We start from the raw sequence: 15,567 nt of genomic DNA on the forward strand, positions 1-15,567 counted from the left end.
CCGGGAGGGGAGGGGGTAAAACAGAGAGAGGGGGGGTAAATAGAGAGAGAGGGGGGGGTAAATAGAGAAGGGGGGGGGGAACCGGAGAGAGGGGGGGGGAAACAGGGAAAGGGGGGGGTAAAACCGGGGGTGGGGGGGTAAAATTGGGGAGGGGAGGGGGTAAAAACAGGGAAAGGGGGGGCTGAACCGGGAGGGGGGGGCCCCATGCCGGCAGCAGCCCGGGGCGGGGGCCGGCGGGGGCTCTGCTCGCGCCCCCCCCCCCCCAGCCCCGCAGCCGCGATGCCGCCCGTAGGGCCCGGCCCTTCCCCGCGCCGCGCCCCGGCGATCAGGCAGCGCGCTGGCCCGCTACGTCTCGGTGCCTGCCGGGGTCCTGGCTCCGGAGCCCGTGCGGGGATGTGTGGGAGACCCCGCGCCGGCCGCCGCTCAGAGCTCACGGTGAGTTGTTACAATGTAGCGATCCCGGCCCCCTCCCCCGCCCCCCCTCCCCCACCCCACCCCCCCCTCCCCTCCCGGCCCCCCCCCCCCCCCCCGTTCCTTCACCCCCCCCCCCCCCCGGCCCCGTTCCCGCTCCGGGCCCCCCCCGGGCCCCGCCGCTTTTCTCCCCCCCCCCACCCCCCCCTCCCCTCCTCCCCTCCCGGTTCTCTCCCCCCCTCCCCCCCCGCCCCTTTTCCCCGCCCCCTCCCCGCTCTCCCGGACCCCCCCCCCCCCCCCGAGCCCCGGGGGGAGCCGCGGCCGAATAAAGTGGAGTTTGCGCCCCCCCCCCTCCTCCTGCGCGCCCCCCCCCCCGTTCTCTGCTCGTCTTCATTCGCCCCCGCCTCCGCGCCCCGACGCCCCCCGCCTTTTGTTCGCTCGGCACGGGCGGGGGGGGGGCCGCGACCCCCGGGGATGGCCCCCCCGGGGATGTGCCCCCCCCGCTGATAACGCCCCCCGGATGTTGTGCACCCCTGGTATTGCCCCCCCCGCACTGTTGATGAGCCCCCTCCTCACTGTTGATGTCCCCCCCCCCCCGGTGTTACACCCCCTGCCGTTGTGCCCCCCCCCCATGATGTCCCTTATGGTGATCTGCCCCCCTGATGCGCCCCCCCCCCGATGTTGTACACCCCTGGCATTGCCCCCCCCCGACGTTACACCCCCTGGCATTGCACCCCCATGATGTTGTGGCCCCCCCCCGGTGATGTCCCCTATGTTGATGTGCCCCCCTGGTATTCTGCACCCCTGATGTGCCCCCCCCGTGTTACACCCCCTGGCGTTGCCCCCCGATGATGTTGTGCCCCCCCCAAGTGATGCACCCCCCCGATGTCATACACCCCCTGCCATTGTGCCCCCCAGGTGCTGTGCACCCCTCAGGGTGTGCCCCCCCCAGGGGTTACACCCCCTGGCATTGCACCCCCCCCAAGTGTATTGCCCCCCCCTTGCCATCCTGCACCCCCCACACTGTGCCCCCCTGGTGTCGCACCCCCCCTGGCATTCTGTGCCCCCACATTGCCCCCCCCGGGCGCTGTGCACCCCCCCTGGGTGCTGTGTCCCCCCCCGTGTTGTGCACCCCCCACATTGAGCACCCACCTTGGCGCCAGCAGCACCCCCAGACCCGTGCCCTGGTGACCCCACGAGGGGCCCGGTGGGCTCAGGGGGTCCCCACTGGGCTTGGGGCGCTTTGGGGTGCCCTGGGGGTGCCTTGGGGTGCCTTGAGGTGCCTTGGGGCACCTCAAGGTGCCATGGGGGGTGCCTTGGGGGTGCTTCAGGGTGCCTTGGGGTGCTTTGGGGCGCCTCGGGGTGCTTTGGGGCATTTTGGGGCGCCTTGGGGTACCTCAAGGTGCCATGGGGGGTGCCTTGCGGTGCTTCAGGGTGCTGAGGTGCTTTAGGGCACCTTGGGGCGCCTTGGGGTGTTTTGGGGTGCCTTGGGGTGCCATGGGGGGTGCCTTGGGGTGCTTTAGGGCACCTTGGGGTGCTTTGAGGTGCCTTGGGGGCACCTCAGGGTGTTTTGGGGGCACCTTGTGGTGCCTTGGGGGGTGCCTTGGGGCACCTCAGGGTGCTTTGGGGTGCCTTAGGGGTGCCCTGGGGGTGCCTTGGGGTGCCTTAGGGGTGCCCTGGGGGTGCCTTGGGGTGCTTTGGGGTGCCTTGGGGGCACCTCAGGGTGCTTTGTGGACATCTTGGGGTGCCTTGGGGGGTGCTTTGGGGCACCTCAGGGTGCCTTGGGGGCTCCTTAGGGTGCTTTGGGGCACCTCAGGGTGCTTTGGGGCATCTGGGGGTACCTTGGGGTGCTTTGGGGCACCTCGGGGTGCTTTGGGGCACCTTGGGGTGCGGGTGGCCCCATCCTGCTGCTACCGGGGGCCGCTCGGTGCCGGGCGATGCTGGAGGGTGACAGCGCCACGGGGACACCCGGTGGGACCCCCTCCTTCCTCCCCAAACCCCCCCATGGGTGCTTGGTGCTGGGGGGTCGTTGGTGCTGTGGCCGCGGTGCTGACGGGCTCAGGCCACCAAATTTTGGGTTTTTGGAAAGAGCAGGCTGCCAAATTTGGGGTTTGGGGCAGGGATGGGCTGCCCAATTCCGGGCTTTGAGGGGTTATCGCACCGCGGGGTCCCCACATGTGCCCGACTCCGCGTCCCTCCGCGGGGAAACCTGCCGAAATCGGGGCGAAATTGGGGTGAAATCGGGGCGAAATCGGGCCGAAATCGCCTCGTTTGCAGCACCGCCAGCAGCCCAGGCGGCCGCGGTGGGCTTGGAGAGAGGGACGGGGTCGCGTCCACCCCGCGGCGGGAGCTCTGCGGCTGATTTTTGGGGGCAAAATTTGGCCGAAAATTCGGTGTCGGGGTCAGGCCCGGTGCCGGTGCTCGGCTTTTTCCCCGGGCACCGCCGAGGGCCCCCGGTGCCGCCCGGCCTCGCGCTCCCCAGCGAAGTCTGGAAATGATTTGGAGCAAAACGCGGGGAGGGGAGGGGGGAAGGAGGGAGGGGAGGGAAGCGAGGAGCGGGCGCCGGGCTCCTGCCTCCGACCAGGCACCGGTGAACTGGGGCGGGGGGGCTGGGGGGCTGGGGGGGTGGGCGCGAGGGCCGTGGGAACCCCCAATTTCTCTTGGAAGCGTGGGGTTGGGGGTCCTGGGGCGCAGAGAGGGGTGGAAGGATGGAGAGGGGTTTTGGCGGAGCCTCGGGGACTGGGGGGAATTGGGAGACTGGAGTGGAGCGGGGAGGGGGAATTCGGAGTGGAGCTGGGGACCGGAATCGGTTCTGGGAGCCTGATTTGGAGCGGAGTGGGGAGCCTGAACTGGTGCTGGGGACCTGAATTGGATTGGGGAGCCTGAACTGGAGTAGAACTGGGGACCTGAATCGGTGCTGGGAGCCTAAATTGGTGCAGAGCTGGGACCTGAACTGGATTGGAGCAGGGAGCCGGAATTGGTGCTGGGAGCCTGGATTGGAGTGGAGCTGGAAACCGAAATCGGAGTGGAGCTGGGACCTGAACTGGAGCGGGGAGCCTGAACTGGAGTGGAATGGGGAGCCTGAACTGGTGCTGGGAGCCTAAACCAGAGCAGAGCTGGGACCTGGAGTGGAGCGGAGCGGGAGCCTGGACCAAAGCGGAGCGGAGGACCTAAATTGGAGCTGGGAACCTAAATCGGAGTGGAACCGGGAGCCTGAATCGGAGTGAAGTGGGGAGCCTGAACCGAAGCAGAGCTGGGAACCGAAATTGGTGCTGGGAACCTAAATCAGAGTGGAACCGGGAGCCTGAATCGGAGTGGAGCCGGAACCGAAATCGGAGCGGATTTGGGGACCCGAATCAGCGCGAGGAACCTGAATCAGAGCAGGGAGCCTAACCGGAGTGGCGCTGGGAGCCTAAACCGGAGCAGGGCCCCCGTGGGCTCCGCGCTCTGCTCGTGGCCGCCGGCCTCCGAAATTTTGGGATTGACCCTCGGGGGGGGTCGGGGTCGCGGGGGGCTGCTGGGGGCAGCGCCGCTGGCGCCCGGTTCCTGGAGCTCCCGGGCACGGCGCTGGGGAGCCGGCCGTTAAAAATAGCCGCTTGCCGTTGGTATGTGCAGAATCTGCCCCGTTTCCTTTTTTAAATTTCTGCGAGCAAAGAAGAAGAAGAAAAAAAAAAAAAAGAAAGAAGAAGAAGAAGAAAAAAAAAAGAAAAGAAGAGAAGAAGAAGAGCAGCACCCCGCACGGCGGCTGGTCACGGCCCAAATATTTATCAGTGAGGGGGGGGGCTGGGGGCTTCCTCGGGGTCCCACAGCGGGGCCCCGACCCCATCCCGTGGCTCTGGAGTTGATTTTGCTGGAGAAAACCTCAAAAATAGACAAATGGCACCCAAAAGCGTGCTAGGAGGAGCGGGTGGCACTTTGTGGTCCATGATGAGCGCTGCCTGCAGCTTCCCCCACCCTAAATCCTAAAGTTTGGTGGTCCCAAAGTGGTGACGCCTGCGGGGGGGGCCATGAGTGAATTTTGGGGGATTTTTGGGGGCTGTGGGACCGGCCCCAGGCCCGAGCTGCCCCGCTCGGGGTTCATTTTCCTCCCCTCCTCGCCGGGCGGTGCAGGGGGTAAAGTCCGGGGCGTCCCCCGGTGTAAAGTCCTCCCCGGCGCCGGGTTCCGCGTTCCGGCAGCGGGCAGGGGGTGTGCGAGCCCCCCCCGGGGGGCTGGGGGACGTCGGGAGGAGCAGGGCGGATTTTAAGGAAGAAGTTGGGGGATTTGGGCAACCCGGGGTCGGTGCCGGGGCCCCATCCAGCTTTGCGCTCAGCTTGGCGTTGCCGGGGGGGTTTTGGGTGGAGAATCCCTGATTTGGATGCTCTGGGCTCGGCCTGATGATGGTTTTTGAGAGGTCACCGGGGGGGGGGACACGGTCGGCTCCTTGAAGACCCCGGGGCTCCTGGCACCGTTTTCTTGCCCCCCCCCAGCACCCCGGTGAAGCCCCCGCTGGTTTTTGTAGGGTTTTTGGCGATCCAGCTGCTCAGAAACGAGCCCATGTGGGGCCAAATCCGATTCCAAGGCACAAATTTGGGGAATTCCTCTCCTGCTGCCTTCCCCCAGCCGTGGGGGCGGTCGTGGGGAGCCCCCAAATCTGGGGCAGGGTCGTGGCGCTGCGGGGACCCCCCCGAGCGAGCTCCCCGCTCGTTCCCCGTCCCTTTTTGAGCTGGCTCGCGCCTCCTCGTTAGCTCGGAGCTCGTTAGCAGCCTCGTTTTGGGCCCTGCCCAGCCCACAGCTGCGAGCAGATCCGGGCGGGGGGGGGGACACCAAAATAACACCAAAAACACGACGGGAAAAAAAGAAAAATAAACCCAAAATGAGCGTTTCCCAGCCCCGCTCCTCAGAATGGGTTTGGCAAAGAGGGCGGCTGGGGCTGAGGTTATCAGGAGACCCTCGGATCCCCCTTCTGAACCCAAATACCCCAAAAATGTGCTAAGAAATGCCCCAAAAAGCATACAAACGCCCCAAAACCATGCAAAGAAGCATCCAAAAACCATACAAACACCCCAAAAACATACAAACACTGCAAAAAAATGCAAAGAAACATCCAAAAACCATACAAACGCCCCCAAAACATGCAAAGAAACATCCAAAAACCATACAAACGCCCCAAAATCATGCAAAGAAACATCCAAAAACCATACAAACACCCCAAAAACGTACAAACGCCCCAGAAACAAGCAAAGAAACATCCCAAAACCGTACAAACGCCCCCAAAACATGCAAAGAAACATCCAAAAACCATACAAACACCCCAAAAACTGTACAAACGCCCCCAAAACATGCACCAAACCCCCAGAGGGGCGCGCGCTCGCTTGGCGTCGAGTAGGACGGACCCGCCGACCCTCTCTCCGCTCACCCCTTTTGGTTGTAAAAAGGGCTTTTTTTGGCCCCCTCGCGCCCGGAGGCAGCGGGGACGGCGCGGGGGAGCCGGCGCCTTGCCCCCTGCCCCAAAAACCACCGAAACCCACCCAAAATAACGCTGGCGTTTGTGTTCAGGGAGGCTGAAGCCCAGAGGACCTGCAGCACCTGAGCGGATCCGGTCGTGCGCGGGGATTTTCGTGGCGGGCCCGGGCAGGATGAGCGGCGCCGCGCGCCCCTAGGTAGGTGCCACACCGCGAGGGGCGACCCCCCCGTGCCACCACCCCCCCCCCCGTGCCACCACCACCCCCCCGTAACGCGCCCCTCCCTCTCTGCAGGTGACATGGATGATGAGGACGGCCGGTGCTTGCTTGATGTCATTTGGTGAGTGGGGTTTTTGGGGCCCCCACCGCCTTCGCTGCCTTCCCCCACCCACCTCGGTTCGATTCTGAGAGACCCCCCAAAAAAATAACCCTGGGTGCGCTCGGGAGGGGACCCAAACTGATGGAAATTGGGAGTTGGTGGTTTATTGTTGGTGGTTTATTGTGTCCTGTTCCCCAAAAATAACCCACCTGGGGGCTGCACAGGGCGCTTTGCCCACCCCCTCGTTACCCCGAGCGCTGCTGGAACCCCTCCCCACGGCCCTGTTGGGGTTGGGGGTCCCTCCCCTGAAGGTTTTCGCCCCCTAAACTTTTCCCCTCCTGTTTTGCAGCGACCCCCAGGCCCTGAACGACTTCCTCCATGGATCCGAGAAGGTGAGCGGGGGCCTCACTCACGGGAAAAAAAAAAAAAACGAAAAAATTTTGCCTAAAAAAAATGTTTGCGCCGGTCAAAGACAACCCCGGGCTGAGACCCCTTCCACTCCCAGGACTTTTTTCATTATTTTTTTCCCTTTTTTCCCCTTTTTCCTCGCTTCTGTCGGGCTCTGCCCAAGCCCTGGTGGCAGCGCTTCGGGGACCTCGGCAGAAGGGGTCGGGCGCCGCTCGACCCGGCATTTTGGGGCCATTTCAGGCGAAAACGGGTGTTCTCCCGGGAAGGCTGGGAGGGAAGCTTGCCCCGCCGCTGTTCCCAGTCAGCGCTGAACTGGGCTTTTTTTTTTTGTTGTTTTTTTCATGATTTTTTTCATGTAAAGAAAGTAAACGCGATCTTTTTAATTGCAGATTGACAGTGATGATCTCCTGGACAACACAGGAGATGCAGCCAGTGCCTTTTTTGAAGGTGCTGGGGTAGGTATTTGGGTGATTTCTACGTGGGGAACGGTAGCTTAGAAACCTTCCTTTGGATTTTTTTCCCCTTTTTTGTTTTTTTTTTTTTGGTTTTGAGGCTCGTTTTCAGGCAGTGCTCCCCGGATCTGGAGAGAAGCAGCCCCAAGGGGTCCCCCCCCACCCCCCAGGTCGGGGGGAGCCAACCCGATGCTCGCGAGGGGCTGGAGAGCGCGGGAGGAAGGAGAACAGGGAAGGAGCAGCGGTGCTCCCAGCCCTCCAGGGGGAATTTGGGGAAAATTCGGGCGTTTTGGAGCAGAAACGTCTCCTTGCCGCCCGCTTCGCTCCCCCCAGGTGGAGCAGGGAGCGCTCCTCTTCCTCACATCCCTCAGGCGTAGCAGAGGGGAAACGAGAGGCAGAAATTCTAAAACCCTTTTCTTTTTGCCCCAAGAACCCGTTTTTTTTGGCCCGAAGCTCTTTTTTTCCTCCCTCTACCTGCACGTCAATTTAACAGAACCTTTTTTTTTTCCCCGTTCCTGTTCACGTTGCGCTTTAGGTTTTTTTCCTAAGGATTTGCTCAAAGCTGCTGCTGAGCGTAGCGGAGGGCTGAGGGTTGGCTCTGCGTGCCTTTAATTAGTTGATAGATTTAAATTTTTCTGCTGGATTTTGGATTCTGCTCTTCCGAAGGCGCTTCTCCCTCCGGGGTGTGGGGCAGCGCGAGGTGCCGGGCACGAGGGGAGGCGCGGGGCTCTGGCTGAGCTCCCACCCTCCTTTAGGGAGTGGAATTTCCCCCTCCGGCCCCGGCAGCAGCCTCGGTTTTATCCCTGAGGAATTCGGGAAGGCGAGCAGCGCGCCCTGACCCCGCTGGCTCCTTACACCGGGTCCAGGCTCGTTCCTCGGGGTGCCACGGGCAGCTTTTGGGGCTCCCCGGGGCGCTGCTTTGTGCAGAGCTTTGCCATCACCCCACCACAGGGGCTGCAGGGCAGGGAACCTCCCCCCCTCCTCCCACCCCCCCAATTCACCGCCTTCTCCTCTCTCCCCCCGCTCCCCCCGTGTCCCCAGCTGCACGTCCAGGAGCCCTCCGGCAACCACCTGAGCGCCGAGCAGAGCCAGCCCGCCACCAGCGTGGACCTCGATTTCCTGGAGGATGACATCCTGGGCTCCCCGGCCGGCGGCGCCGCCGCCGCGGCGCTGCCCAACGCCGAGCAGCCCTGCGACATCCTGCAGCAGAGCCTGCAGGAGGCCAACATCACGGAGCAGACGCTGGAGGCCGAGGCCGAGCTGGACCTGGGCTCCTTCCAGCTGCCCACGCTGCAGCCCGTGGTGCAGGCCGCCTCCGACGGCGCCCCCCAGATCTTCTCCGGCGGCGCCGACCTGCTGGGGCTGCAGCAGCCCGCCGTGCTCACGCACCAGGCGCTGGTGCAGCAGCCGGTGGGGGCCGAGGTGGTGAACAAGGCCATCAGCGTGCAGCCCTTCCTGCAGCAGGTGGGGCTGGGCAACGTCACCATCCAGCCCATCTCCAACCTGCAGGGGCTGCCCAACGGCAGCCCCGGCGGCGCGCTGGGCATCGCGCCCATCCAGGTGGTGGGGCAGCAGGTGATGGCCATCAACCAGCCGGCGCAGCAGCTCATCGCCAAGCCCGTGCAGCCCTCGCCCGTGGCCGCCATGCCCGTGGGCAGCTACATCGCGCAGCCGGCCCCCCGAGCAGCAGCAGGTGACGCTGGCCTCCAGCGGCGTGTCGCCGCAGGGCGCCGGGCTGGTGATCCAGAAGAACCTGCCGGCCGTGGCCACCACCACGCTCAACGGCGGCTCCATGTTCGGCGGCGTGGCCGGCGCCCCCGCCTCGCAGCCCCTCACCGTCACCTCCAACCTCAGCAGCCCCCTGGTGCAGGCGCAGAACGTCATCATCCACCGCACGCCCACCCCCATCCAGCCCAAGCCCGCCGGCGTCCTGCAGCAGAAGCTCTACCAGATCACCCCCAAGCCCTTCGCCCCCAACAACGCCACGCTCGCCATCCCCGGCGAGGCGGCCCTGCAGCAGCAGAAGGCGCAGCAGAACCTCACCTTCATGGCGGGCAAGGCCGGCCAGAACGTGGTGCTCTCGGGCTTCCCGCAGGGGCTGCCGGCCAACGTCTTCAAGCAGCCCCCGCCGCAGCAGCCGGCGCTCAGCAAGCCCATGAGCGTGCAGCTCCTCAACCAGGGCAGCAGCATCGTCATCCCGGCGCAGCACGTGCCGCAGGCGGTGCTGCAGGGCCAGAACCAGTTCCTGCTCCCCGGGCAGCTGGCCGGCGCCTCGGCCGTGCAGCTCCCGCAGCAGCTCTCGGCGCTGCCGGCCAACATGGGCGGCCAAATCCTCACGGCCTCGCACGCCAGCGGCCAGGCGCACATCATCACCAGCCCGGGGCCGGGCGGGCAGCTGATCGCCAACCAGGCGCTGCCGGCGCAGATCCTCACCAACCAGAACCTCGCCGGGCAGCTCAACCTGGGCCAGGTGCTGACCTCGCAGAACGCCCACGGCACCGCGCACATCCTCTCGGCCCCCATCCAGCTGCAGCCGGGCCAGGTGGGGCAGCCGGCGCTCTTCCAGATGCCCGTGTCCCTGGCCGGCAGCCTGAGCACGCAGAGCCAGCCGGCGGTGGCCGCCTCGCTGCCCGGCGGTGCCATCGGCCAGCCGGGCCCCACGGTGATCCAGGGGGTGACGCTGCCCAGCCAGGTGGCCATGCTCAACGCCGCCGACAACCTGGGCCCCGCCGTCAGCATCCAGCCCCCCCCCTCCGCCGCCGCCGCCGCCGCCAGCAGCCAGAGCCCCGGTTTGGTGCAGCCGCAGCCCGCCTCCGCCGCCGGCCTCCTCCCCGGCGCCGAGCAGTCGTCCATCCTCACCGTCCAGGCGGCCCCGCAGCCGCCCGCCGCGCCGCCGCCGCTGCAGCTCAGCGTGCAGCCCCCCGCCGCCCGCCCCGCCGCCCGCCACGGCTCAGCCCAGCCCCGGTTTGGCCTCTTCCAGCCCCGAAAAAATCATCCTGGGCCAGGCGGCCGCCGGCGCCGTCATCAGCCAGGACTCCATGCAGATGTTCCTGCAGCAGGCGAGTAGATCTGCACCGCGGGGGGAACGCCGCGTGGGCGCCGGGTTTGGTGTCCCCATGGGTGCTGGGGACGGGTTCGGTGTCCCCATGGGTGCCGGGGATGGGTTCGGTGTCCCCATGGGTGCCGGGGACGGGTTTGGTGCCCCCATGGGTGCCGGGGACGGGTTTGGTGTCCCCATGGGCACTGGGGATGGGTTTGGTGTCCCCATGGGTGCCGGGGATGGGTTTGGTGTCCCCATGGGTGCCGGGGACGGGTTTGGTGCCCCCATGGGCTCTGGGGATGGGTTTGGTGTCCCCATGGGCACTGGGGATGGGTTTGGTGTCCCAATGGGTGCTGGGGACGGGTTCGGTATCCCCATGGGTGCCAGGGATGGGTTTGGTGTCCCCGTGGGTGCCGGGGACGGGTTTGGTGTCCCCGTGGGTGCCGGGGCTGAGCCCCGTGGGTTATCGGGGATTGGGGATTGGGTTCGGGCCCCGGCGGCACCGCGCGGCGTCCCGGCATCGCCAAGGCTGGGGTGCCCACTGGTCGGGGTGATGGTGGTTGGTGGGTGACAAGGGGAGGTTATTTGGGGGAAAATAAGGGTTTATTTTGGTGGGAAATAATGATTTATTGGTGGAAAGTCAGCATTTTTGGTGACAGATCATGGTTTTTTGTTGACAAATGGTGGTTTATTGGTGAAAAGTTATGGTTGTTGGTGACAAATGGCAGTTTCTTGGTGAAAAATAATGGTTTATTGGTGAAAAATAAGTTTATTGGTGCCAAATCATGGCTACTCGGTGCCAAATCATGGCTTGTTGGTAAAAAATAAGAATTTATTGGTGAAAAATCACCATTTTTGGTGACAGATTGTGGTTTGTTGGTGTCAAGTGGTGGTTTATTGGTGAAAAGTCATGGTTAGTTGGTGCCAAATGCAGCTTGTTGGTAAAAATAATGGTTTAATGGTGAAAAATAAGTTTATTGGTGAAAAATGGTGATTTGTTGGTGGCAAATCATGGCTTGACGGTGAGAAATCTCAGTTTATTGGTGACAAATTGTGGCTTTTTGGTGAAAAGTAACAGTTTGTTGGTGACAAAGTTGCATTTTATCGGTGATAACGCACGGTTTCTTGGTGACAAGCCGTGGATTGGGGACAAATCTCGTTTTTTTGGTGAAAAATCTCAGGCTGGTGGTGACGAACGGCAGCTAATTGGTGACAAAGTGCGGGTTGGTGGCGAGGAACCGCGGGCTGGTGGTGACGGTGGTGGTTGGGTGACAAGTTGGGGTGTTTTGGTGACAAATCATGGCATTTTGGTGACGATGATGATATTTTGGTGATGAATCTTGGTGTTTTGGTGACGATGGTGGTATTTTGGTGACAAATCGTGGCGTTTTGGTCACAATGATGGTGTTTTGGTGATGAATCTTGGTGTTTTGGTGATGAATCCTGGCGTTTTGGTGACGATGGTTGTGTTTTGGTGACGACGGTGGCATTTTGGTAACAAATGGTGGCGTTTTGGTGACAAATCTGGGTGTTTTGGTGACGATGGTGGCATTTTGGTGGCAAATCTTGGCGTTTTGGTGACGAATCGTGACGTTTTGGTGACAAAGAGCAGTTTGTGGTGACAAATTGTGGGGTTTTGGTGACGGATCATGGCATTTTGGTGACAAATCTCGGTATTTTGGTGACCCTCCCAGCTCCACATTCAGACCTTGTCCCCGCACAGCCCGAGGGCACCCCAAATCGCTCCCCGGCACCGCCGCACCCGCGGGTGCCTCTGGTTTTGCTCCGTCTCGGTTCCCCCCCCCAAATGTCCCCCCCACCCCACCCCAAATGCCCCCCCCCAGCCCCCCGGCACGGAGGAAGGGCCCGGGGGTGGCTCTCGGCTGGGGGTGTCCCCTCGTCCGTCCCCCCGTCCGTCCGTCCGTCCCCACGTCCCCCCCCCAGCCCCGCTACCCCCCCCCAGCTTGCTTTTGCCTCCGCGCCCCCACTAACCCCCCCCCCGGCTGCTTCCTCCTCCTCCTCCTCCTCCTCCTCCCTACAGCCCCTGGGGGCCACAGGGCTGGGCTGGGTGGTCCAGGGCCATCCCCGTTAATTAACGGGACACCCCGTTAACATCCCTGTTAATTAGTGGGGCCGTCCTGTTAATATCCCTATTAATTAATGGGACACCCCGTTAACATCCCTGTTAATTAGTGGGGCCGTCCTGTTAATATCCCTATTAATTAATGGGACACCCCGTTAACATCCCTGTTAATTAATGGGACATCCCATTAACATCCCCGTTAGTTACTGGGACACCCCGTTAACATCCCCATTAATTAATGGGGCCGTCCTGTTAATATCCCTATTAATTAATGGGACACCCCGTTAACATCCCTGTTAATTAGTGGGGCCATCCCATTAACATCCCTGTTAATTAATGGGACATCCCCGTTAACATCCCCATTAGTTACCAGGCATATCCCGTTAACATCGCCGTTAATTAATGGGACATCCCGATACATCCTGTTAGTTCCCAGGCCATCCCATTAACATCCCTGTTAATTAATGGGGCCGTCCCATTACCATCCCCATCAGTTACTGGGACATCCCGTTAACATCCCCTTTAATTAATGGGACATCCCATTAACATCCCTGTTAATTAATGGGACCATCCCATTACCATCCCCATTAGTTACATGGGCATCCCGTTAACATCCCCGTTAATTAACGGGACACCCCGTTAACACCCCTATTAATTAATGAGGCCGTCCCGTTACCATCCCTATTAATTACCAACCCATCCCATTAACCCCCCATTAATTACCGGGGCTGTCCCCCCCCCCAAATCCCCCCCCCAGCCCTGATCCTCCTGAGAGCCCCCAGCACCCCCCCTGGGGCAGCAATTTGGGGCTGTGGGGCCGCTCCCTTCCCCCCCCCCCTCCCCCAAACCCCCCAAACCCCCCAACCCCTCTCCCCTTGGCTCAGCGCAGGGCAGGGGGCGACCCCCGGGGGTGGGGGCTGCGGGGCGCGACCCCCGGGGGGGGGCCGGGGGCTTGCGGGGCTGCCACTAACCTCTCGCTTTTCCTTCTCTGTTGCAGCTTCCCGCGGGGCAGCAGAAGCTCCCTGGAGCCTCCCCGTCCCCCTCCCTCGCTCCCCCCCCCCCTGGGGGACACCCCCCAGCTGCCCCCCCCCCCAAATGCCCTCCCCGCACGCCGCCCGCCCCCCCTCGCAGCCCCAACCCCTCTCCCGCCCCCCCCTCCCGCCCCCACTCGCGCCCCCCCCTCCCAACCCCGGCCCCCCTCCGAGCCCCTCGCCCGCTCTGCACCCCCCAGGCCCCCCTCCCGGGGGGGCTCTACGTCATCCAAAACCCCCTCGCCCCCACGCCCCCGCTGCCCCCCCTGCGCCCCCCATCCCAATCGCCGGCCCCTTTCCAACCCCCTTGCGAGGGGCAGCCCCCGGCTGCGCCCCTCCGGACGCCCCCCACTCCCATTCCCCCATTTCCAGCTGCAGTTCCCCCCCCAGGGGGGGGGCAAGCCCCCGACCCCCACCCCGGGGCTGCACCTGGGTGAGCCTCAGAGGAGCTTTCAGCTGGTGCCCGGCCCCTTCCCACCCTGGCGGCCGCCCCCAGCCCCGCTCCTCAGCAGAAGCAATTACTGGACAGGTTCCCGCAGGTAATTAAGAGCTAACGAGGCCGGGGGGGGCTCCCCCCCCCTCGCTGTAGGACCCTAAGACCCCCCCCCGTCAGGGTGCTCGGGGCGCCCTCGGCTGCGTGCGACCCCTCAGGATGGGGAGGGGGGAGGTGGATGCGCCGGGGTGGGGGGGGGGGCAAACTGGGGCCGTGGGGCCCTCGTTAGCGGCCCCCCTGCCTAATTAATGGGGGGGGGGCAAAAATGGGGACAAAAAGGGACGGAGAGGCAACGAGCTTGGTTTTTTTGGGGGTTTTGGAGCCCCGTGGCGTGGAGCAGGAGCAGCGCGGCACGAGCAGACCCCCTTAACCCCCCCCCCACCCAAAAAAAAATCCCTTTGGGGGTGGGGGGCACCTCCTGACCCCTCCTCTCGCCCCCCCAGGTGCCGCAGGGGCTGATCCTGCAGGCCAAGCAGCCCCCCCCCTCCAGCCAGACCCGGCCCCGCGCTCGGCCCCTTCAGCAGCCAGCCCTCCTCCGTGCTGGTCAGCAGCCAGGGGGGGGCCGTGACCACCACGCCCGCCCCCCCCCACAGCCACGCGCCCCCCGCCGGCCCGACGCCCACCACAGGTTGGTGACCCCCCCCCCCTCAGACCTTGTTACCCCCCCCAGACCTCATTTCCCTCCTCCAAGACCTCTTTGACCCCCTCCTGAGACCTCATGACCCCCCCCCCAAAACCGTGTTACCCCCCCAGCCCAGCATGATTTGGGTTGGGGCCATCCCCGGGGACTTTTTGGAGTTCTGGGGGGGTTTTGGGGGGTTCTGGGGGGGTTTTGTGGGGGCTTTTGGGGTTTTGGGGGGGCTTTTTGGGGTTCTGAGGGGGCTTTTGGGGAGTTCTTGGGGGCTTTTTGTTTTTTTGGGGGGCTTTTGGGGTTCTGGGGGGGCTTTTTGGATTCTTGGGGGGCTTTTGGGGTTTTGGGGAGGGCTTTTTGGGGTTCTGGGGGGGCTTTGTTTTTTTTGGGGGGGCTTTTTGGGGTTTGGGGTGGGCTTTTGTTGTTTTTTTTTTGGGGGGGGGGGGAGGTTTTGGGGGCTTTTGGGGTTTTCCAGCACCGCGGGTGAAGCTCAGCCCAGTGCTGGTGGGACCCTTGAGGGGGTGAGGGGCGTGCGGGTGACCCCCCCCGTGTGCCCCCCCCAGGTATCGCCGCCCCGGCGCCCGCCGAGAGCAAACCCTTCCCCAGCGCCCCCACGCCCATCCCCGCCGGGAAGGGGGCTGCGACCCAGGGCAAGCCGGGACCCCCCCTCGCCATCCAGCAGCCCGCCCAGGTGAGACAAATCTCGTTTTTTTTCACCATTTACCCCGTTTGCTGGGAATTTGCCCCGTTTTGGAGCCAAGCTGGACACTGCCCCAGCAACAAAACCCTCAGGCTTCGTTCCCCTGCTTGACTTGGCGCTGATTTTGGGGGGGGTTTCTGGCTTTTGACGCAAATTTCGGGGAGCACGAAGCAGAACAAAACCTCTTTTTGGGCAGAAATGGGTTTTTAAACGCGGAATTAAAAGGCGGAATTTCCACCTGAGCAGGGAGGGGGGGGGGGGAGCTCCTCCGCTTCTCACCGCACAGCAGAGGTTGAAGAGCTGCGATTTGGGGGGTTTGGGACCGCAAACTAAGTTTTTTTTTGTTTTTTTTTGCTTTTTTTCCCTTTTTTGCAGGCGAAGCCCGGAGTGATCAGCTCGGTGTCGGGCCTGAACCTGCCAAAGGCCCCCTGCAGATCCAGGTGGTGGGAAGGGGCTCCCGCAGCTCGTGCCCTCCGGCCCCGTGCAGACCCCAACCCTGGTGAGGGCTCGGGGGGGGGCTCCCCGGGGGGGCCGGCACCCACCGAGCTGGGACGGGA

General features: G+C 63.6%; 1 protein-coding gene across 1 annotated transcript; it reads left to right on the forward strand.

Moving 5' to 3' along the window:
- Positions 1-119: 119 nt before the first annotated feature.
- On the forward strand, positions 120-15,509 carry BICRA (BRD4 interacting chromatin remodeling complex associated protein; the record flags this gene model as incomplete). The annotated part of the gene is given in 14 exon segments (XM_068668768.1): positions 120-435; positions 5,948-6,051; positions 6,148-6,193; positions 6,522-6,564; positions 6,970-7,035; positions 8,074-8,709; positions 8,711-9,951; positions 9,953-10,091; positions 14,123-14,176; positions 14,178-14,307; positions 14,874-15,001; positions 15,386-15,425; positions 15,428-15,451; positions 15,454-15,509. Coding segments are annotated over 12 exon segments (2,598 nt in total), but the record flags the coding sequence as incomplete, so codon positions are not given.
- Positions 15,510-15,567: the final 58 nt, after the last annotated feature.

This window comes from Anas acuta, unplaced genomic scaffold, assembly GCF_963932015.1.
Source record: "Anas acuta unplaced genomic scaffold, bAnaAcu1.1 SCAFFOLD_353, whole genome shotgun sequence".
Classification (NCBI taxonomy): domain Eukaryota; kingdom Metazoa; phylum Chordata; class Aves; order Anseriformes; family Anatidae; genus Anas; species Anas acuta.